Source organism: Leucopleurus acutus (genome assembly GCF_964270905.1).
Source record: "Leucopleurus acutus genome assembly, chromosome: 12".
Classification (NCBI taxonomy): Eukaryota; Metazoa; Chordata; class Mammalia; order Artiodactyla; family Delphinidae; genus Leucopleurus; species Leucopleurus acutus.
Window position 1 is genome coordinate 61,573,470 of NC_139154.1, and position 24,319 is coordinate 61,597,788.

The following is a 24,319-nucleotide window of genomic DNA, read 5'->3' on the forward strand; positions in this document are numbered from 1 at the left end:
TTAATTTAGGAACTCAGCGGAGAGGCTCCTACTATATCTAGCTGATCTAAACTTGAGCTCATGATAACACTGCACGAAGCTATGGTAGATAAAAGTGATAGGTAATGCCAATAGAACGATTCCACTGACAACACAAACTCCTCCAAGAATTCTTCCAGGCATTGTGATAGGATACATATCTCCATAGCCAACTGTAGTCATAGAGATAATCACCCACCAGCAGGCAGCAGGGATGCTGGCGAAGTCCTTGTTGGATGTTTCCAGGTCCAACCCATGTTCAAGAAGCTGAGAAAGTGCACTAAAGATTGCCATGGCAACACAGATGAAGACAAGCAACATAACCATCTCTCGGTAACATCGTTTGAGAGTCAAACCAAGTGTCTGAAGACCAATGAAGTGACGGGCAAGCTTAATCACCCAAAAAATCCTCATCATTCTAAGCACCCTCAAGGTGACTCCAGCCCTCTGGAGTTGAGAGTTCTCGCCCGTAAATACTGTCATTAACACGGAGATGTAATACGGCGTGATTGCCAGTAAATCAATGATGTTCAGGGGTCTCTTGACAAACTCACACTTGTTTTTGGAGACGATGAACCTCACAATGCATTCTGCAGTGAACCAACCTATGCAGATAGCTTCAATTATCCTGTCAAGAGAACAAAAGAAGAATTGATCATTTTATTTTTAAGCATTTTAATAGCTCTTAGATTTCTTCAGATAGTACTACACTGACATACACATTTAGTTACCTTTCCAGAAAACATAAAAGAACAGACAGCATTACCAACATCATCAGACTCACCGGGATGCAACAGAACAACAAATACATCAACAAATGAAAACTGAACTTGATGAAGTTCTTATTTATATATGGCATGTAATAGCATTGAAAAAAAATTTGTTTGCTTGTTGTCACTAATACTTAAAAAAAAAATCTATCTCTTACTTGGTGGCTTGAAATTAACTTATACTCAGCTCGCCACACTATGAAATGTTATTCCATGAGGGCAGTGGTTCTCTACTGTGATGTAAGTTATTAGGTAGGTCAGAAGGACTTGGTTCCTATAGACAGTGGACACACCCAAGTTTTCAATGATTTACTTCTTGGTAAATAAGAGTGAACTCAATATCATCTCCGAAAATGTTACTGTATTTTTTTTTTCCTACAGGCTGTGTGGGAGACACTGAATCTGAGCCTGCCTTTTGGGCTTTTCAGGAATGCCAGTGCCCTCACCAAGAGAGCACCAGGTCATGACCATCCTCATCACAAGCGTTACAGTGGAAAAAAGGCTGAGGAATCCTGCAGTGGAGCAAAACAATCACTAAGACCCAACAAGTTTGTTTGTTTGTTTTCCATAGCTATTTTGATTCAACATGTATCTTTAAAATATAGGGCCATGGACTTTCCTGGTGGCGCAGTGGTTAAGAATCCGCCTGTCAATGCCGGGGACACAGGTTTGAGCCCTGCTCCGGGAAGATCCCACATGCCGTGGAGCAACTAAGCCCGTGAGCCCCAACTACTGAGCCCGCATGCCACAACTACTGAAGCCCGAGAGCCTAGAGCCCATGCTCCACAAGAGAAGCCACCGCAATGTGAAGCCCACACACCGCAGCGAAGAGTAGCCCCTGCTCGCTGCAACTAGAGAAAGCCCGTGCGCAGCAACGAAGACCCAACGCAGCCATAAATAAATAAATAAATAAAATATAGGGTCACATTTAATCTAGAGCAGTATTTACCAACCCTTCCATGTCACTGCACACGTTGAAAAGAATATTACCTACATAGCCTACTGGCGTCAAGGGGTAGCATTCCTGAAGTGGAAGCCACCAGCCTCGCCCCACACTCCCCAAGGCTGAGGAATTAAACCTCAGCACAGTGGTTAGGAAGCCCTGACCCAGAGTGAGAGGTAATGCTAAGGTAATTTTTAATTAAATTACACTTTTTTATTTGTAAATATTTTTATTTCAGTTATTTCATGCAGTAGCTTTAGAAAAAAAATGCACTACAGTACATGTCTGTACAGTACAGTACAAATATGACTAATAAAATGTTTTAAACATGGCATTTAAAAAATTATAATTAAATTACATTTTCAAATTTAAAGTTACAGTCTTTATACCATCATTCATTTTTCTCCACATAATTCTGTCTTACTATTGACCTAGACCCAAACACGAGAAGTATGATGGAGAGAGAAGAAAATGTAGCAGGTGGGATGGTAAGGTCTGTGGGGCAACATTTTGAAAAGAAGTATCCAAAGTGCATGGCACAGAACACAGATTGCACTGAATGCTTCTCAGGGAAATGAATAAATAAAATTAACAATGTTCCCCTACTATGGAGGTTCCTAGGGCCATAGAGATTAATTTGATTTATGTCTTGAAGAGGTCGTACATTCACATGGTTTAAATTTCAAAGGTAAGAAAAAAGAGTACAGAAAGAAAATTCTCACTCTCATCCTATTGCCCAGTCACTTGGTTCCCCAGTATTCACTCCAGTCCCAATTCCTCACTGGTCAGAAGGGCAAGAACCACTGACCAACAAGAAAGTGGTAACTTGAGTATATTAACTCCCTGTGGCTGCTGAAAAAATTACCACAGGGCTTCCCTGATGGCGCAGTGGTTGAGAGTCCGCCTGCCGATGCAGGGGACTTGGGTTCGTGCCCCCATCCGGGAGGATCCCACATGCCGCGGAGCGGCTGGGCCCGTGAGCCATGGCCGCTGAGCCTGCGCGTCCGGAGCCTGTGCTCCGCAACGGGAGAGGCCACAACAGTGAGAGGCCCGCGTACCGCAAAAACAAGCAAACAAAACAACAACAACAAAAAAATTACCACAAACTTGGCGGCTTAAGACAACAGAAATTTATTTTTTCACATACCCAGAGGTCAGAAGTGCAAAATCATTATCATTGGGCCAAAATCAAGTGTTAGTAGGGCCCACTCCCTTCGGAGGCTCTAGGGGAGAATCCATTCCTTGCCTCTTCCAGCTCCTGGTTGGCATTCCTTGGCTTGAGGCCACATCACTCCTATCTCTGCCTCTGTGCTCACCATGTCAAATCTCCCTCTGCTTCCACCTTGTAAGGATACACATGATAGCATGCAGAGCCCCTGCGATAATCCAGGACAATCCCCCATCTCAAGATTCTTAATTTAATCATATCTGCAACATCCCGTTTGATATATAAGGTAATATCCACTGGTTCCCAAGGATTAGGACCTGATATCTTTTGTGGGGAGGGAGGGATTATTCTTCAGCCTACACACAAACTAAGCAAGAAGATACAGCCCACAGTGAAAGTAATCCAACCTACCGCCCAGTGAGGAAGATCAGCAGATGAGGTCACAGCTGCCCCTATTTCTTTCTCTATTGTATTACCTGCTGTTCTGCACAGAGACCCCATTACTCTGTGGTTGGCAGCAGCTTCTCTATCCCCACCAGGCTATCAGTAAAAGCTGCTGCCATAATGACCTCTATGAACCTGGAGGCTTAGAAAACTGGGAGGGTAATGAAACTTGGTAGATCTAGAAGATAGGAGGCTGCATTTTTTCAATATTCAGTTTTAATAAACATATTAAAGGCATCCCTTCTCCCTGGTAATGCTCATCAAATACTCCATACGTTCTCCCATATTTCTAGCCCCTTGCAGTTAGGCAAGGTCACATGACCAGTTCTGATCTATGAGCTGTGGGCAAAATGACTACAGTTCTGGGCAGAGGCATGGAAGAGTAGGTGTGAATTCTCTTCCCTGCCACGGCAACCTGAAAGGCATGTGTCCTAAGTGGCTCCAAGGTGGTGGGGTCCCTACCAGCTCAAGTCACTGAGTGTATGTTCAAAGAAAGACAGACATTCCCCATCCTGACTCTGATTGGACATAGGACATGGTATGTGAGCAACCAATAAATCCTTGTTGTGTTAAGCCACCAGAATTTCTAAGTTGGTTGCTATCCTAAGTAATAAACTGGTAAATTCAGTAAGTAATAAGATACACACTCAAAAAGGATTGCAAGAGCACAAAGCAGTCACAGCAATAGTGTTCTCTGATCGGCTGTGGTTTTTATCAGTTCTCGAGCTAAAGTACTGTCTCTTCTCTAGCCAGACATGAGCAAGAGCACTAGACCTGATGCCGGGAGTCCTGCTGCTCTTCTCACTCTGATCTTCTAAGGGCTCTCCCAGCAATAAAGTCCTAAGAGCCTATTAAATTAAGAAGAGTAGGGGCTTCCCTGGTGGTGCAGTGATTGAGAATCCGCCTGCCAATGCAGGGGACACGGGTTCAAGCCCTGGTCCGGGAAGATCCCACATGCCGTGGAGCAACAAAGCCCGTGCGCCACAACTACTGAGCCCACGCCACGACTACTGAAGCCCGTGCGCCTAGAGCCCGTGCTCCGCAACAAGAGAAGCCACCACAGTGAGAAGCCCGTGCACTGCAACGAAGAGTAGCCCCCGCTCTCCACAACTAGAGAAAGCCTGCGCGCAGCAACGAAGACCCAACACAGCCAAAAGATTTTTTAAATAAATTTATTTATTTATTTTTGGCTGCATTTCAGTAGTCGTGGGGCGGGCTCAGTAGTTGTGGCTCGCGGGCTCTAGAGCGCAGGCTCAGTAGCTGTGGTGCACGGGCTTAGCTGCTCCGCGGCATGTGGGATCTTCCCGGACCAGAGATCAAACCCGTGTCCCCTGCATTGGCAGGTGGATTCTCAACCACTGAGCCACCAGGGAAGCCCAAGAAGAGTAAAAATTTTAATTGTGCCAAAAACACCAGAACATTTTCAGCTAATTACTTCCACCAGCAGCCAAATTGTTCAGATTAAAAAGGAGGAAATCCAAATGACACTAAATAATCTCTCAGTAAGGGAATTTCAAAGAGGTAAACCCATCTGTAATGAGGCCCACGGGGCTCCTCCTGCCCACCCCCCAAGTCAGACACAATTTATCCAGAATTCCACGCTAAGGAGATGAATAAGTGAGAAACCCCAGGCATCCCTCTTTCAACCAGGATTATGCCAAGGCATTCTCCAACAACAAACACCACTAAGCCTGCCAAAACTCCCCATGTTTCCAAATGGCACTCTTGCCAGTGCCACCTCCAGCAACTGCTGGAAAACTTAAGCGCTGTGTTTCACTGAGCACTACAGCAAATGACTGGGCACTCCGAGGGCTACTTCTATAAAAAACAAACTGAAAAAAAGAACGGAAGAAGATACTGAAGATACCAGAATCCTTTGAAGCCCATTCTGATTTCTTTTGAGGCCCAAACAAATAGAAGCTCATGAATTCACAGCTAAATATATATATATACATATATATATATATATATAGAGAGAGAGAGAGAGGCCTTTCAGTTGAGCACTGTGCTAAGCACTTTGTAGACATCATCTCATTTAACCCTTTTCAAGAACTTTATGGAGTGTGTCCTTCCCCTAATATCCCCATTTTACAGATGACAAAACTGAGGCTGAAAAGTTAAACATCTCTTCTAAGATCACACAACTAAGAAACTGCAGTGGCATAGCTAATGAAACCCAGATCTATTGGGCTTTGAAGCACTAAGGAACATCTGAAAATGTTAATGATTTTTATGACAATGTTCATTGTTAATATTAAATTATATACGCCAATCTCTTGGTCTCCATGGTTGATGTATTAGAGCAGCATTTTTCACACTGCTGGTTCTTAGCCCATTAATGGATCAAAATTGATGGAGGGTTTTTTTGGGAAATTAAATAGAAATATTAGTGTGCATCAAAGTATAGTTTCATAAAACTTTTGTTTCAGTTACATATAGTTGTGTACTAAGTTACGATGTAAAATGTATTCCCTTCCGTAGGCACTGGAGGAGCTCAAAAATTGCTGGCAATCATCAGTCATTCTAATTCCCCTAACTGATCCGTCATGACAGAAGGTACTTCTGGCAATGACTCAGAGGTTTACAAACAGGCTCCACAGGAGAACAAATGCTTTTAGTGCTAACCATCCCCTCCTACCTGCAAAAAAGACTAGGACAGGACATAAAAAGCCATTAACTATGTTGTATGAGGTGAAGATCAGTCTCCCTCTGGGTGCTAACTTCTCATCTTTTTCACTCAACATTTTATTGTGAAAAATTTCACACATGGAACAAATTAATTAATATTTTAAATATACTTGCTTATCACCTATTCACCCCTATATCCATCTATTAAACTTTCTTTCTTGGATGCATTTTAAAATAAATCCAGATATCGGTGCACTTCCATCTAAAAAATTCAGAGTGCATATTATTAACCAGAGTTCAATATTTGTTTCATTTCTTTCTTTTGATTTGAACTTTACATGCAATGGAATGCACAAACCTTATGTGCACACTCACTGAGGTTTGATAAATGTGTAACCTCTATAACTGAAACTCCTATCAAGATATAGAGCAATCACATCACCTGAGAGTTCCCTGCCTTATTCATCTTTGTATCTCCTGCCCTTACTTCCCATCAGACATACAAGTGCTCAACAGCTTTTTGTCCAGTACAATGTATTGACTTTGACAGAACTTGAAGGACTGGAATGGCTCTTCTGGGAGCTTTAAGGGATAACTGAAGCCTGTCATCAAAAAATGGTGCTGAGGGGACTTTCTTGGTGGCACAGTGGTTAAGAATCTGCCTGCCAATGCAGGAGACACGAGTTCGATCCCTGGTCTGGGAAGATCCCACATGCCGTGGAGCAACTAAGCCCGTACGCCACAACTACTGAGCCTGCGCTCTAGAGCCCACGAGCCACAGCTACTGAAGCCCGTGCACCTAGAGCCCGTGCTCTGCAACAATAGAAGCCACCCAATGAGAAGCCCGCGCACCACACGAAGAGTAGCCCCCACTCACCGCAACTACAGAAAGGCCCGTGCGCAGCAACAAAGACCCAACGCAGCCACAAAAAAAAAAAAAAAAAGAATCTGCCTGCCAATGCAAGGGACATGGGTTCAAGCCCTGGTCCAGGAAGATCCCACACGCCGTGAAGCAACTGAGCCCGTGTGCCACAACTACTGAGCCTGCTCTTTAGAGACCGCAAGTCACAACTGCTGAGCCCACGTGCCATGGCCCGTGCTCCGCAACAAGAGAAGCCACCACAAGGGGAAGCCTGCGCACCGCGGCGAGGGGTGGTCCCCGCTCGCCACAACTAGAGAAAAGCCCAGGTGCAGCAACCAAGACCCAGTGCAGCCAAAAATAAATAAATAAAAATAAATTTAGTTTTCAAACAATCGTGCTGAATTGAGTTGGACCCTTACCTTACACCAAGTGCAAAAGTTAACTCAACATGGATTAACTGCCTAAATGTAAGACCTAAAACAAGTTTTTTAAAAATTCCTAGAAGAAAACATAGGGGAAAAGCTTCATGACATTGCACTTGGCCACGATTTCTTGGCTATGACACCAAAAGAACAAACAACAAAAACAAAAATAGACAAATAGGACTACATCGAACTTAAAAGTTTTTGTGCCTCAAAAGACACAATCAACAGAGTGAAAAGGCAAGCTACAGAATAGGGGAAAATATTTGCAAATCGTATATCTGATAAGGGATTAATATCCAGAATACATATCGAACCCCTACAACTCAACAACAAAAGAATCAAATAACCCAATTTAAAAATGAGCAAAGGACTTGCACAGACCCTTCTCAAAGATGGTATACAAATGGCCGGCAAGCATTTGAAAAGATGCTCAACATCACTAATCATCTGAGAAATGCAATCAAAACCAATCCGAAGGTATCACCTCACACACATCAGGATACCTACTATTAGAAACAAAAACCAGAAAACAAGTATTGATGAGGACGTGGTGAAATTAAAATCTCTGTGTACTGTTGGTAGGATTGTAAAATAGTGCAGCAGCTGTGGAAAACAGTACGGAGGTTCCTCAAAAAATTAAAAACAGGGCTTCCCTGGTGGCTCAGTGGTTGAGAGTCCGCCTGCCGATGCAGGGGACGTGGGTTTGTGCCCCGGCCCGGGAAGATCCCACATGCCGCGGAGCGGCTGGGCCCGTGAGCCATGGCCGCTGAGCTTGCGCGTCCGGAGCCTGTGCTCCGCAACGGGAGAGGCTGCAACAGTGAGAGGCCCGCGTATCGCAAAAAAAAATAAAAATAAAAAAAATAAAAATAAAAACAGAGCTTCCATATCATCCAGCAATCCCACTTCTTGTTATATATCCAAAAGAACTAAAAGCAGGGTGTTAAAGAGATATTTACACACCTGTGTTCATAGCCGTACTATTCACAATAGCCAACAGGTGGAAGCAACCCAAATGTCCATTAATGAATGACTCCGTAAATAGAATGTGTCACAGTCTTACAATGGAATATTATTCAGCCTTACAAAGGAAGAAAATCCTGTCACATGCTAATAAATGGATGAACCTTCAGGACGTTATACTAAGTGAAAGATACCCAGTCTCACACACACACAGACTGTATGATTCTACCTATAGGAGGTATCTAAAGCAGTCAAAATTCAGAGAAACAGAAAACAGAATGGTGGTTACCAGGGGCTGAGGGAAGAGGAAAAAGACAAGTTGTTGTTTAACGGGTATTTCCCCTAATATCTCCATATTACAGATTACAAAACTGAAGTTAAAAAGTCAAACATCTTTTCCAAGATCACACAACTGAGAAATTGCAGTGGCACAGGTAATAAAACACGGATCTACTGGGCTTTGAAGCACTAAGGAACATCTGAAAATGCTAATGATTTTTATGACAATGTTAATTGTTACTATTAAATATGTCAATCTCTTAGTCTCCATGGTTTATGTGTTAGAGTAGCATTTTTCATACTGCTGGTTCTTAACACAGTTTCAGAATTGCAAGATGGTAAATTTTATGTTATGTATTTTTTACCCAAAATAAAAATACGTACATGAAACTGTCCAACGAAGGGGAGAAGATAGGCGGCTCCTGAAGCAAGGTGCCCTTCTCCACTTGTAACTTGCTGTGAAACCACGGATAAGCTATTTAATCTCTCTTCCTGAATTTTCCTCAATGGTTAAATGATGAGAATAACAGTAAGACCTATCTCTCAGATTGTCTTAAGAATTAACTGAAGTAATATGAAATCATGGTAAGTGCTCAATAAATCGTGTCTATAATTATCATTATTACAAACCATCTCCGGGCTTGTAGTCTTCCCTTCACACTCAAAAGGAGATCATGTCAGTGTTTTCCTGAGTGCAAAGAGAAGGCAAGAATGGAAGCTCCATCCTTTCATTCTCTCTTCTCCCAAGAATTCTGCCTATATTCTCACACACTGCTGTCTGTAGCATAAACTGGTACAACCACTTAAAAGAGCAATTGGCAGAACCTATCAAGCTTTATACTGCACATGAAACCCAGCCACCTACTCCAGGAATTTATCCTACAAACACACTTGCATATTTACATAAGAATATGTACAATGAGATCCACTGTTTGTAATACCCAAGGATAAAAAAATATATAAACATCTCTCCAGAGGAGACTGATTACATAAATGTATTTCCTAAAGTTATTAGGTTGAACCATATGAAGTTGACATTGGAAATTTTATGACTCTACCTTATGCCATGTGGCCATGAAAAAGAGTTAAGGTGCATTCCTGAGCTTTGATGTGAAACAGTCTTCAAGATGTACAGGTGCAGACCAGTACATATATTATGCTCTAATTGTGTGTGTGCGTGCGTGCGTGTGTGTGTGTGTGTGTGTGTGTGTGTGTGTGTGTGTGTCTGCGTATATTGGAAGGATACTTAAGAAACTGTTAATATCAGTTGCTGCCTCTAGGGAGGGAGCCTGACCGCAGGATGGAAACTCATGTTCTACTTTATTACCTTTTGTGCCGTTAAATGATTTACCATGTGCACATATTATTTTTCCAATTAAGAAAAATTTTAAAGAAAAAGTGAAAAGCATGCCCAACTAGAAGAGCAATCACCATGATGAAGTTGTCAGTGGCTTGAATCAACCAGCACAGCCCCAGGAGTAGCACAAAAAGAAAAGTTGCACCCTTCCTACCCCAAGCTTTCAGGCTTGAACGTATGAGGCATTTCTAGCAGGCCTATACAGTGTGATGATACATGGTGTAATAAAAATCTCCAACAAACTACATCACCGTCCACCAAATTCTCTACAGTCTCTTTCATGTCCTTATAAAAGTTTTCTCCACAAGTTCAATGGGGGAAAAAGGCAGGAATCAAACAAACAAACAAACAAAAACTTGATTTTTTTCTTATGTATTTTAATTACCTTACAGAAAGAAAAAATCCATACCACTCATATATTTTTATCTTGTACTCTAGATCAGTAATGAAAATAAACAAAAACATACATTAGGTACTTACTCAAGTACCAAGCATTTTTCTGTAAATGTATACATATTAATTCATTTAATTCTCACAACTGAATGCATAGTACGCAGGGAACAGGGATCCTCACTGGGCTGCCAAGTGAGATGTGCAGTGGAGAGAGGCGTGATTGTAGGATTTATGGCTGGAAGCCTTATGGCAACACTGAAGCCTTATGGCAAAGCTGACAGATTTTCAAAGTCAAGTTATAGCTTTAAAGGCAAAGGGAACCCCTTAAAGATTTGGCAACAGGTGGATTCATTTGTTGAATAAGCATTTCTTAAGAGGTTACCATGTGCTGGGCATATTGCCAGGCCTGTGAGCTGGGAAGAGGCCAAGTGTACTGTGGGAATATACAGCGGGCAGATGTTTATGGGCTGACTGGAGGGTGCGAAAAATCAGGAGGCTGTGACACAGGCAAGAGAAATGGAGGGCCCAAGCTGGCAGATGACGGGAATGAAATGAAACGAAATAATGAAATGAAATGAAATGGGGGATAGATGGCAGAAGACTTCAACAAGACCCTGCCACTGGCTGCCTGTGAAGGGCACAAAGAGCTACAGATGCAAGGATATGAGCAGACGACCCAAGACTGAGCAGACCTTCAACACCATCCTGGACCTTGGAGAGATGTGTGGGTCGGAGGGAACCAGGCAGATGCCTCGAGGCAAGCGAAGAAAAGAAAACCACCCAGCAAAATCTTACTACAAGAGATGGCCGGGCTTCCCTGGTGGCGCAGTGGTTAGGAGTCCGCCTGCCGACGCAGGGGACATGGGTTCGTGCCCCGGTACGGGAGGATCCCACATGCCGTGGAGTGGCTGGGCCCATGAGCCATGGCCGCTGAGCCTGCGCGTCCGGAGCCTGTGCTCCGCAACGGGAGAGGCCACAACACTGAGAGGCCCGCATACCGCAAAAACAAAAAACAAACAAACAAACAAAAAAGAGATGGCCGCTGTGAACCAGTCTCTTGATTTTCCTAACAGATGAAAAGACAGAAATCATCTTTCCAGAGCCAAATTATGAAAAGAATTTCATCAACACCATGCTTCAGTGTTTGTGTTCATTACCCTGTAATCGAGGACTTGGCTCTGGGCTGCCTCTGAAGAAACCATCCACATTTCTGTGTGTATCTCTACCAGATGCTCTCAAAGTCGGGGACACCAGGGCAGCTTTTCTTCACCAGATGCTGAGGAATGAGTTTTCAGTAAACCACCATGTTCTAGGTGAACCTACACATAACAAGTGGAGAGACCCAAAATCTGCGGTTCTGGTTCTCACTACTAAAAAACTTCCCAGAGATGAGAGCAACAGAAACCCAGACCCATCAACACCTGCCCATCCAGGCCAGCAGCGTTCTCCACTCCGGGTGGGCGCCCTTCATCCTGCAGGTACAATAATCTCCCCCAGCACCTTCACCTCCACTCCAAAGAGACACTAATCCATCTAAATAATGATGCAAGAAGATCAACTCACTGCAAGAATTGATCTGTTCCCAATCCATATACAACTACCCGATGGGTTCTACTCCTTCTTTTATAAATTTCATTGGCAATGCATTAGTAAAAGAATTTTTTAAAGAAGAAATGATATCAAGAGACCATCCTCCTCAGACATGATCATCTTATAAAAACTGATACCAATTCTTTTTTTTTCTACTTTCTCTTTTTATTTTTTTATTTATTTTTTGACATTCTTTTTTTTTTGTGGTACGCGGGCCTCTCACCGTTTTGGCCTCTCCCGTTGCAGAGCACATGCTCTGGACACGCAGGATCAGTGGCCATGGCTCACAGGCCCAGCCGCTCCGCAGCATGTGGGATTTTCCCGGACCGGGGCACGAACCCGTGTCCCCTGCATTGGCAGGCGGACTCTCAACCACTGTGCCACCAGGGAAGCCCTGACATTCCTTTTTTAAATATTTTTTTCCATTATGGTTTATCACAGGATATTGAATATAATTCCCTGTGCTATATAGTAGGACCTTGTTGTTTATCCATCCTATATAAAATAGTTTACATCTGCTAATCCCAAGTCCTTTCCTCCCCCAATTCTTTTCTTTTTTAAAAAAATAATTTATTTATTTATTCATTTATTATTATTTTGGGGGGCTGTGTTGGGTCTTCGTTGTTGCATGCGGGGTTTCTCTAGTTGCAGCAAGCAGGGACTACTCTTCGTTGCAGTGCACGGGCTTCTCATTGCAGTGGCTTCTCTTGTTGCAGAGCACGGGCTCTAGGCACGTGGGCTCAGTAGTTGTGGCTCACGGGCCCTAGAGCACAGGCTCAGTAGTTGTGGCACACAGGTTTAGTTGCTCCGCAGCATGTGGGATCTTCCCGGACTGGGGCTCAAACCCGTGTCCCCTGCATTGGCAGGCGGATTCTTAACTACTGCACCGCCAGAAAAGTCCCTAAAAATGGTTTTAAAAATGCAAAAACAATGCTGTGTTTTATGTGTAAATACATATGTATGTACAAGCATATATTAAAAGTGTTTTTGATTTGCCCCTTTGCTTAGATCTGCTAGGCGTCCCTGCCTGGTGAGGAGGCTGAAGCCATGGAAGCCCCCGCATACTACACCTTGGAATAGCTGTCTTGGAGGAGGGCACATCCAGAGCCCCACATGCCACTGGGCCTGAACTGAGAACAAGCCTGGGCCTGGGCTCTGGATAACTTCCCTGCGCTGAGCCGCCCCTCCTGCCAAAGCCCCCAGTTCTGCGGGAACATGCACTACTGTGTATGTGGGCTGCCACGTCACGCCTGCACCGGACATGCAGACGGTCCCCAGGTGGAGAGCGGCCAAAAACACTGGTGAGACCCGCACGTGCAGGAGCCAGTGGCTAATCCAGGATGGAGCGACAGTCCCGTCAAGAAGAGGCCAAAGACAAACACCGCAGGGCACAATAGGGCCTGAATAGCCAGGAGATGCCAGCAGCAGCGGAGGCCAAAAAACACGCGGCCAGATCGCCTCCAAGTGCCCAGGCTGCTTCCCAACCCACACCCTGAAGCTGCGGAAACCCTGTAGAGGCTTGAAGCCCTGTGGAACTCGGCAACGAGAAGAATCGTGGCCTTCTGCCTGGCCCACATGGCCCCTTCAACACATGCCCTGGCCTGGGGCCTGGGTCATCCCAGTGGAGGACTCGTTATGCCTGTCTGGACTCCTCCCCTGGGCCCCACCTTGCTCTGGGATAAGCCTGGAAGACTGTGGGGCAGAACATTCCGTATGTCCCTCCTTTCCTGGATTACTGACAGGTTTCTCAATTAGAAATCTCTCTTCAGGGAATCCATACTATCTTAAGGAACTTTTTTGTAGCTGTACTCAGAATTGTCATGTTTACGTTAATTCCAATTATGAGCAATGATTAAAACGCGCTTCCTTTAAAAAAAAAAGTGTGGGCTTCCCTGGTGGTGCAGTGGTTAAGAATCCACCTGTCAATGCAGGGGACACGGGTTCAAGCCCTGGCCCAGGAAGATCCCACATGCCACGGAGTAACTAGGCCCGTGTGCTACAACTACTGAGCCTGCGCTCTAGATGCCGTGAGCCACAACTACTGAGCCCGCGTGCCACAACTGCTGAAGCCCGTGCCCCTATAGCCCATGCTCTGCAACAAGGGAAGCCACTGCAATGAGAAGCCCGCGCACCGCAATGAAGAGTAGCCCCCACTCACTGCAACTAGAGAAAGCTCCCGCGCAGCAATGAAGACCCAAAGCAGCCAAAAAATAAATTAATTTTTTAAAAAGTGTGTTTTTGTTTGTTTGTTTGTTTTGGCTGCGCTCTGTGCATGCAGGATCTTAGTTCCCTGATCAGAGATCATACCCACACCCCTTGCATTGCGGGCACAGAGTCTTAAGCACTGGACTGCCAGGGAATTCCCTAAAAGTGTTTTTAAATGCATAAAATAATAACACCAAAGTCAGGAAAGTGGCTATATCTGTGGAAAAGGAAGTGATTTCAATGGGGAAAAGGCACCTAGTAGACTTCAACTGTACTTTTTATGTTTTATTTCTTAAGATGGGTGGTAGGTACACAGGTGCTCGATGTACTATAATCTATACTTTTTTACATGCCTGAAAGACTTTATGATGGTTTTATGCATAATTTCTCCTTCTGCCTTCGTAAAACATGTATTTCCTTTATTTCACAGATCGGTTTGTTCTGCTTTTTAAGTTTCTGGTAATTGTATTCAAAGAAAACAAATTTTGATTGGCATAAAGAAATCACATTTTTTAAAAATGCTTAAAGTTTGCTTTATTTTCAATAGTCTCCTAAGTTAAAAATAATTCTTTAGAGCATTTGCTGTAGAAATGTTAAAGCACCAACATCCACCATTTAAATAAATTATACAGATTAAATGAGAAATAGGGACAATTTGTTTTAAAAGCCCATTGTATAAGGTACTGTTTTTTTGTTTGTTTATAAATTTATTTATTTATTTTGAGTTGCGTTGGGTCTTCGTTCCTGTGCGCAGGCTTTCTCTAGTTGCAGCGAGCAGGGGCTACTCTTTCGTTGTGGTGCGCAGGCTTCTCATTGAGGTGGCTTCTCTTGTTGAGGATCACGGGGCTCTAGGCATGCGGGCTTCAGTAGTTGTGGCATGCGGGCTTCAGTAGTTATGGCTCACAGGCTTAGTTGCTCCGCAGCATGTGGGATCTTCCCAGACCGGGGATCAAACCCATGTCCCCTGCATTGGCAGGCGGATTCTTAACCACTGCACCAGCTATTATAATAGTCCCCAGCTATTTTTCCACTTTGGAATTTATCCAACATATGCACTTATACCAATTTGCAAAGAAACATGAAAAAGACTGTGCTCTGCACTCCTGTTTGCATTTTTGAAAAACTACAGTCGAGCTAACCATTCCACAGCAGAGTAGAGCAGGGACCTGGGAATCAAATGCCAGGTCACGACTTAACCACTATGTGAGTCTGACATCCTACTTAATCTATCTAAATCTCAGTCATAAAATGGGGATAACAATGGTGCTACCTTGTAGGATTATTATGAGGCTTAGATGATAAAATAATTGTAAAACTTTAACAAGTGACTAGCACATTATAAGTATTCAATAAATACTGACTATTACAGCCATTACTATAATTGATAGGACAGACACTTGTAAATGAACTGTGGCCCATCTATACAATGGAATACTACACAAATTTTAAAAAGAAGGAGGAAGATTTATATTAACTGATGTGGAAAGAGTTCCTAGATGTTAAGTGAAAAAAGCAAATTGCTAAACAAGATTATAGAATGATCCCAGTTATAAATTTAAAAGACACCTGTAAGGGGGCTTCCCTGGTGGTGCAGTGGTTAAGAATCCACCTACCAGGGCTTCCCTGGTGGCGCAGTGGTTGAGAGTCCGCCTGCCGATGCAGGGGACATGGGTTTGTGCCCCGGTCCGGGAAGATCCCACATGCAGCGGAGTGGCTGGGCCCATGAGCCATGGCCGCTGGGCCTGCGCTCCACAACGGGAGAGGCCACAGCAGTGAGAGGCCCGTGTACTGCAAAAAAAAAAAAGAATCCACCTGCCAATGCAGAGGACATGGGTTCAAGCCCTGGCCCGGGAAGATCCCACATGCCGCAGAGCAACTAAGTCCGTGAGACACAACTACTGAGCCTGCACTCTAGAGCCCGTGTGCCACAACTACTGAAGCCGTGTGCCTAGAGCCCGTGCTCCACAACAAGAGAAGCCACTACAATGAGAAGCCTGCGCACTGCAACAAAGAGTAGCCCCCGCTTGCTGCAACTAAAGAAAGCCCGTGCACAGCAACAAAGACCCAATGCAGCCAAAAAATAAAATAAATAATAAACAAATTTATTAAAAAAATAAAAATAAAAAGACACCTGTAGGGACTTCCCTGGTGATGCATGGATAAGACTCCATGCTCCCAATGCAGGGGGCCCAGGTTTGATCCCTGGTCAGGGAACTAGATCCCACATGCATGCCACAACTAAGAGTTTGCATGCCACAACTAAGGAGCCCACCTGCTGCAACAAAGACCCGGTGCAGCCAAATAAATAAATATATATATAAATAAATAAATAAGAGACATCTGTATAATATGCATATATAATTATGTGGATAGTGGATATACACATATATACACTCATATATATGTAGTGTGTATATTTGTATATATGCAAAGAAAATTTCTGGAAGAATACTCAGAAACTGGGTAATAGGATGCAGGAGAAAGAGGCATGTTTACTCTTTACTCTGTAACACTTAGAACCGTACTTTTTTCCAATGAGCCAAGTTTTCATTTGAAAAAAAAAAAGAATAATGTTTAAAATAACTTTCTTACCAAAAGGGAGAAAAAAAGCACTTTGATTAAAGAAAAGGTATTAACAAAAGGAAGTTTCCACTGAATTCTAAAATTGGCAGCAGATAGAAAAACCCTGTACACATATTAAAAGAAACAGTCCACTGTGAAAGAACAGACTTTAACTGAGGTTCTGGGTTATGTTCAATCCTATCAGAGATCTATTAATTACTGGTTTCCGAAAATATCCACCTTATCTGCAAAGTAAAAGCACTGAGACTTTCATCTTCAGTTTCAAATATTGCTTTTTATTTTTAAAGTACTTTAAAAAACCTATTGAATTTATATAATATTGACCTAAAAGGCAATAGAAATAATACAGTTGAGTTTTAAATTTCTATCACCTGCTGTTTCATTTTTATTTCATTTTTTAAACTTGGACTTAAAATAACACCTAAAGAAATTTAAATATCTTTACATCTCAAAGTCTCACAACACAAAGCAACTTTTAGAAATAATTTCTAAAGAACAGATTAAAATTACAGCAAGGTTTTGCATGCTAAAGAGATTTAAAACTCAAAAGAGAACACTACTGGGCTTCCCTGGTGGTGCAGTGGTTAAGAATCTACCTTCCAATGCAGGGAACATGGGTTCAAGCCCTGGTCCGGGAAGATCCTACATGCCGTGGAGCAACTAAGGCCGTGCGCCACAACTACTGAGCCTGCGGTCTAGAGCCTGTGAGCCACAACAATTGAGCCCACCCGCTGCAACTACTGAAGCCCACACACCTAGCCCATGCTCCACAACAAGAGAAGCCACCGCAGTGAGAAGTCCATGCACCACAACGAAGAGTAGCCCCTGCTCGCCGCAACTAGAGAAAGCCCGCGTGCAGCAAGACCCAACACAGCCAAAAATAAAATTAATTAACTAATTAATTTTTAAAAGTTTAAAAAAAAGAGAGAACACTGCTGCTGAGAAAACTGAGGGACCAAAAAGTAAAAGGTACAACTTATTTATATCTGGTCCATGTTTTATTTTTATTTATTTATTTATTTTTTTTTTTTTTAAACCCAAGTCCCCTGCATTGGGAGCACAGAGGCTTTTTTCCTTTTCTTTTATTTATTTATTTTTTTAAAAAAAATTTATTTTATTTTTGGCTGCGTTGGGTCTTCGTTTCTGTGCGCAGGCGTTCTCTAGTTGCAGTGAGCAGGGGCTTCTCATGGCAGTGGCTTCTCTTGTTGTGGAGCACGGGCTCTAGGCACACGGGCTTCAGTAGTTGTAGCACTTGGGCTCAGTAGTTGTGGCTCACAGGCTCTAGAGTGCAGGCTCAGTAGTTGTGGCACACGTGCTTAGTTGCTCCGCGGCATGTGGGATCTTCCCGGACCAGGGCTCGAACCCGTGTCCCCTGCATTGGCAGGCGGATGCTTAACCACTGTGCCTCGAGGGAAGTCCCTGTAGTTTTCTTTGAATGGGGTCCTAAATTAGAGAACAAAATATTTGCAACTTATGTCATTAACAAAGACCTAATTTCTTAATTCTTTCTAAAAATCGCCAACTAAGAAAGTCATCGCCAAAATTTACACAGCTCACTGAAAAGTAAAATAAGTGAGTCCTAAATATATGTAAAGATGCACATTTTTACTCAGGGCAAAAATAAATTAAAACTGGGCTTCCCTGGTGGCGCAGTGGTTGAGAGTCCGTCTGCCGATGCAGGGGACACGGGTTTGTGCCCCGGTCCGGGAAGATCCCACATGCCATGGAGCTGCTGGGCCCGTGAGCCATGGCCGCTGAGCCTGCGCGTCCGGAGCCTGTGCTCCGCAACGGAGAGGCCACAGCAGTGAGAGGCCCACGAACCACAAAAAATCAATCAATCAATCAATCAATCAATCAATCAATCAATAAAATAAATTAAAACTACTAGACACCATTTTTCACCTTCCAGCATGATAAAAAATCAAAAGTATAGGTATGTTATAAGTCATAATTCTAGTTATTACTTTAAAATGTGTATCTCAGAAATAACTAAAAAAAAAAATCAAAAGTATAATAACGCTTTGTAGAGTATGAAAAAACATGGTCTCTCACACACTACTGGTGGGAGTATAAATTGATACAACTTTTTGCAGAGCAATTTGGAATTATTTATGAAAATGACAAGTACAAAATATGGAGTAGATAACCAGCAAGGACCTACTGTAGCATAAGGAACTATATTCAATATCTTGTAATAACTATAAAGGAAAAGAATCTAAAAAAGAATACATATATATGTTACTGAATCACTTTGCTGTATACCTGAAACTAACACAACATTCTAAATCAATTATATTTCAATAAAAAATTTAAAAATTATATATACATAATTTTTTAAAAGGCAAGTACAAATGTCCTTTGACCCAATGACTTACTTTCAGGCATTCATCCTATGGATATACTTTCATGAAAGCAAAATAATGTACATGTACAAGGATATTCACTACAGCATTCCCTACAGACAAGAAACAATGTTAAGTGTCCAGAAATTATAGGACATTCATACAATGGAACGTCATGCAGCTGCATAAAAGAACTAAGCAGTTCCTGGGATTTTCTGTTGTTGTTTTTTGGCTGCGCAGAGTGGTTTACGGGGTCTTAGTTCCCGGATCTTAGCTCCCCACCAGGGATTGAACCCACCCTGGCAGTGAAAGGGTCAGGTCTTAACCACTGGACCGCCAGGGAAGTCCCCAAACCATATATTCTTATCTTTATCCCTTTTGCACAGTAAGTACTTGATAAATAAGGACTCCCTGACTTAACAGACTTTTTTCTCATTCTAGCACAGGATCCCATTCTCCTCAACTAAGAGTTCTACCACCTGAATGCCTCAGCCTTAACCCACAGAGCTCTTCAATCTATGCAAGAGAAGATACTTTCTGGAAGGTTATATTTTGAAATGTAAGATAAACAATAGATATTTATTGTGCCTGAATAATAGTTTTTTCTAAAAGATGCTATCGTAATAAATAGTACAATATAAGAGAATTTAGATGCCTTCTAGGGCTTTTCATCTCATCTAGTTTGGTGGCTAAGACATGGTTATATAAAAAAATAACCACCATGCTAGGAAGGATATTACAGCTGCCAAATGAGTCACACAAGTAAGCAGTCTCTCAAGAAACTCAGGAGGAAATATCACATCTACTAGGGTAGTCAGGAAACGCTTCAAAAGGGAAACAGAATCAGAGTTGGGCTTGATGGATGATCTAAAAGGGACTGACTGCACAGTAAGGGACATCCAGGTGGTTCAGGAGCAAGTTAACAGGCTGGTCTGGACAAATGGAGCCTGCAGGTGGCAGGGAGTGCTCCTAGATCCTGGAAATCCACTTACTCAGTCCCTGAGCCTGTATCCTTCCAATGCCCAGGATTTATTTTGATTCTTCCTACTATCTCCCAGAGTTGTCATTTCATCTCCATTCTCACCAACCTGAAAGCAATCCAAGCTCTCATTCCCTCCCTCTGCAAAAATTTCCAAATTAATCCTCCTATTTCCAGTCTCCACCATTTCCAATTTATGGTGTACAACTCATGACATTTGTTACCTTATACTCATGATCCACTCACCCCAAACCTGCCAACAGCTAACCACTGCCTGCAAAATAAAATTATTCTCCCTCTCATTCCAGGCCTTCTAACATTGCCCTGTCTCCATCTCTCACTCCATCACTGGACTCACACTCCCTAAACGTAATATACAAATGTCATGCCTAGGCCCTAGATGTTCCTATTACCCGGAAAATCTCCGTATTTTGTTCCCAGGTGGGGTACACATGGTTGTACAGGTTTCAAACACTGTAGTTTACATAAATGATACCACCTGTCAGTGTTGGGCAGTGCACAACCTCTGTAACCTTCCAAAGACAGCTTGTTTCCATCCTCTTCCACCTTGAGACCTTCCCAGAACAGCTCAACCCAATTGTTGATCAACTGTGCCTCTGATTCCTACATCAATTGCCAGCTTGACACGGTTTCCTCACCCAAAAATGTTACAATATTTGGAATACCGAGAGTACCTTGAACACAGCGGATACTCAAAAGATGTTTGCAAATTACAGTGGGTAAGTCAACAAAGGCAGATTGTGGTTAACGGGCAAAAAGCCTTGGGGAGGGACTTCCCTGGTGGCCCAGTGGTTAAGAATCTGCCTGCCAATGCAGGGGACACGGGTTCGAGCCCTGGTCCACATGCCGCGGAGCAACTAAGCCTGGGCGCCACAACTGCTGAGCCTGTGCTCTAGAGCCCACAAGCCACAACTACTGAGCCCGCAAGCCACAACTACTGAAGCCTGCATGCCTAGAGCCCGTGCTCCGCAACAACAGAAGCCGCCGCAATGAGAAGCCCGCGCACCACAAAAAAGAGTAAACACCGCTGGCCGCAACTAGAGAAAGCCTGAGTGCAGCAATGTAGACCCAATGCAGCCAAAAATAAATAAATTAAATAAATAAAAAATTTTTAAAAAGCCTTGGGGAATTCCCTGGCATCCAGTGGTTAGGACTCCACACTCTCACTGCCAAGGGCCAGCATTCGATCCCTGGTCAGGGAACTAAAAATCCCATAAGCCACGCAGCGCGGCTAAACAAAACGAGACAAAACAAAACAAACCAAAGGTAAAGAGCCTTGAAGGCCAAGAGAGAAGTTCCGACTTCATTTGGGAGATGATCAGAATATGATCAGAAAGATGTTTTAGGAAGAAAGACTAATTTCAGCAACCACAAGCAAACAGGGTTTGAGACACTATTCTCAAAGTACCACCTTAGTTGTCTGCTGGAGGGGGCCTGTGGGAGGCTCCCTCTGTAATGTGCAGCCTCCTCAAGTCATTCAGTCATCCCTCAGTTTATCTGTTTGGGATTACAGATAATGGTTTTCATATACCTACACTCAGAGTGAAGCTTAAAACTGGGCCATTAAGCCAAGAAAAACATGTCTCTGCCTGAAATATCTGCGTATCTAGGAAACAGTTCTGACGTGAATAATTATATACATACATAAAATACATATACACAAATTAAACATTTATCTTCTTCCTTCACTTCTTTTGCAGTCTTCCTCTTTTCCATCTGTCTCTTCCCTTTTTGGTTTCTTTCTCTCTTTCCCCCTAAAATTATTATTCATGTCTCTCATTTCTTTCATAAGTACATAAATTAATTTCATTGTACTGATGGAGTACCAAATAAGTAATTCTTATCTGTAAATTGAAAACTCAGAAACTAATACATTAAACAAAATGAGTTTTCTAATTAATTTCCTTTCAAAGCATGTGTCTTAGATTTCATGTCAAGATAGCATATCAGTAATGGACTCCATGGTCCCAGATAGTTTATTTACTTCCTAAATTTAAATAAAAATCTTTACTCTCCAAAGGAAGAATATTATGTGGAAGTAATCCACTCCAGTATCAGGGCACATAGCACCAGTGGAACCATGCACATGTCTATCAGGAAAAGATTACCAGGCAAGCAACCAAGTTTTTAAAATGAATGGAGAGTGAATCTTAAAAGAAGATCCAAGGTAAAACACATGATACAATTTTGTGTTTGTGCCCAAAGAGGCTGTCTCCCTTGAAAGCCCAACTTTACTGTTTATTCCTCCCACCAAATATGCAAAATAAACTCACTAGTACTAAAAACAGAAGTATGCTATCACTATTGAAAGGTAAGCACTATCAAAGGAAAGATCAAAATATTTTCCTTTCATCCTACTAAAGTGAAAAGAAAAACCATTAAATACTGGATACTGTTTCTGAACTTCGGGCAGTTTCCCATGGTTTTTTCCCTCCTCAGCCTGAAGATCTTCCGGAAGTTACAGTGTGAATCTGTAACAAACGGTGGACAGGTGCTTTGCTAACTCCATACTTGGTAGGAAAAGAAGAGGAAAAGGGCACGGACAACCATTATTTAGAGTCTATCGCTAAATTAATCTCCTTTATAAAAATTCCATTACAACTAATGTTATGCAGAGTATATAGAGTGTGTGAGCAGTGTACAGCAGACCACACCATGATAACAAGACTTCATCTTTTCAAACACCATCAGAAATTGGCAAATAATTCAAACTGCTCTTAGCCCAAGGTTAAATTGTTGAATACTAACGATAAAAGTTTAGAGAAATCTAATTAACCGGTTGCTAATTTGCTCAAAAGTAAACTACAAACATGGGAGGCTTGTTCATCTCTATCTGTGTCTCCCCAAGGCTGGCGATTCGCCCTCAGGAGGGGCGTCTAGTGGGCGTACCAGAGCCGGCTAGAGCTGGGGAAAGCGGGGTGGGGTGGGGGGTAGTGAGGACCAACCCACCCCTTGGCTCGCCGCGCCTGTGGCCGCGCTCGGCCCAGAACCCGGCCTGGCTTGGCCTCCCGGAGGCAAACAGGACGGAGACTGGACCGACGGACGGGACGGACAGACTCGACAGGACGGACAGGACGGGCAAAGAAGCAGTGCGTCCTACCCGGAGGGCTCCCTCCCAGGGCCGGCGGAGTACCTGCTCCGGTCATCCAGGCTGCGGTTGTCGGCCGCCGCGGCGCGCCAGTCGGGCAGTGTGCTGGCGCACAGCACCACCATGGACACGATCACGAACACCACTGACACGCTGGCCAGGATCTGCGCGGCCAGGGACGACGTGGGCTCCTCGAAGGTCCGCCGCATGCGCTCCAGCCAGCGCCGGGAGGGAGCCGCCTCGGCACCGCCGGGTCGCGCCTCGTCGCGGCCCAGCGCGCCCGGCTCTTCGGCCGTGTAGAAGGTGTAGGTGTCGGACATGCGGTCGTCGAGGCGGCGCTGGCAGCAGTACTCGAGGTGCGCGCCCTCCAGGCCCCAGTAGATCATCTCATTGTAGAAGGAGAGCTCGCACATCCGCGGCGCGAAGCGCAGCTTGCCGTGGCCGCGCACGTATAGCAGGATGAAGCCGAAGGCCTCCGAGTGCCGGTCAAAGAAGTACTCGTTGCGCTCGCGGTCGTAGTCGTCGCACACCTCGAGCACGTCGCGCTCCGAGCGACAGCCGTGCAGCCGGCTCACGCGGCGCAGCGGGAAGTCCTTCAGTAGCTCCCGGGATAGCGAGTACCGGGCGCCGCCCACGTTCAGCACCACCGAGGCCGCCCCGCTGCGCCTGTAGGTCATGGCTGGCAGCCCAGAGGCCCCGAAGCCCGACGGCGCCGCCGCCGCCCCCCCCGGCCGCCGCGCGGGGCCTGCCTGCCGTTGGCCGACCGGGGAGCGCGCCGTCGGGCCCCGCAGGCTGTCCCGCCGGCTCTCCCTCCGTGCTCCGCTGCTGCCCTTCGCTGGCCCGGGAGCCCCTCGGCTCTAGCCTCTTCGGCAGTCCGGCGTGTTTGCTAGCGACGCTCCCTCAGCACGGCAGTACCTGTAGGTGGCCGGGGAGTCCCCTCTGGCGCCAGCGCTGAGCCCCACGGGCCGAGAACGAAGCTGCCAGCGCCGCCGCCCCTCGCGTCTGAGGAAACCCCCTCCGAGGCCGGGGTGCCCTTTCAAGGCGGCGGCGCTTTCCCCCCTGGGGGGCGTGCGTGCCGAGAGGAGGCGCTGGCGCTGGATGTCTCCGGGTCCCTGGCGCTCCCTCCGGCCGCAGCTCCAGCTAGCGCCCCACCACCGTCCAGAGGCAAGAGGTAAAGTGAGCGGGTTCGGAGGCGGCGAAGAGCCGGCTCCGAGAGGCGGGGGCGGGGCCTCCTCGCGGTTCCCCCTCCTTGCCTCCTGGCTCC

The 24,319-nt window shown here is 44.5% G+C and overlaps 1 protein-coding gene across 2 annotated transcripts; it reads right to left on the minus strand.

Annotated features, from left to right (window-relative positions):
* Positions 1–23,732, minus strand: KCNG3 (potassium voltage-gated channel modifier subfamily G member 3; the record flags this gene model as incomplete). 2 transcript variants are annotated; one of them, XM_082851495.1, is made up of 2 exons in its annotated part: positions 1–646; positions 23,101–23,732. In XM_082851495.1, the coding sequence occupies 2 exons, from the start codon at positions 23,730–23,732 to the stop codon at positions 1–3; spliced, it is 1,278 nt and encodes a 425-aa protein (XP_082707621.1). The 2 variants fall into 2 exon arrangements, with proteins under 2 accessions (XP_082707621.1, XP_082707620.1); XM_082851494.1 differs by having other exon boundaries at positions 23,068–23,732.
* Positions 23,733–24,319: the final 587 nt, after the last annotated feature.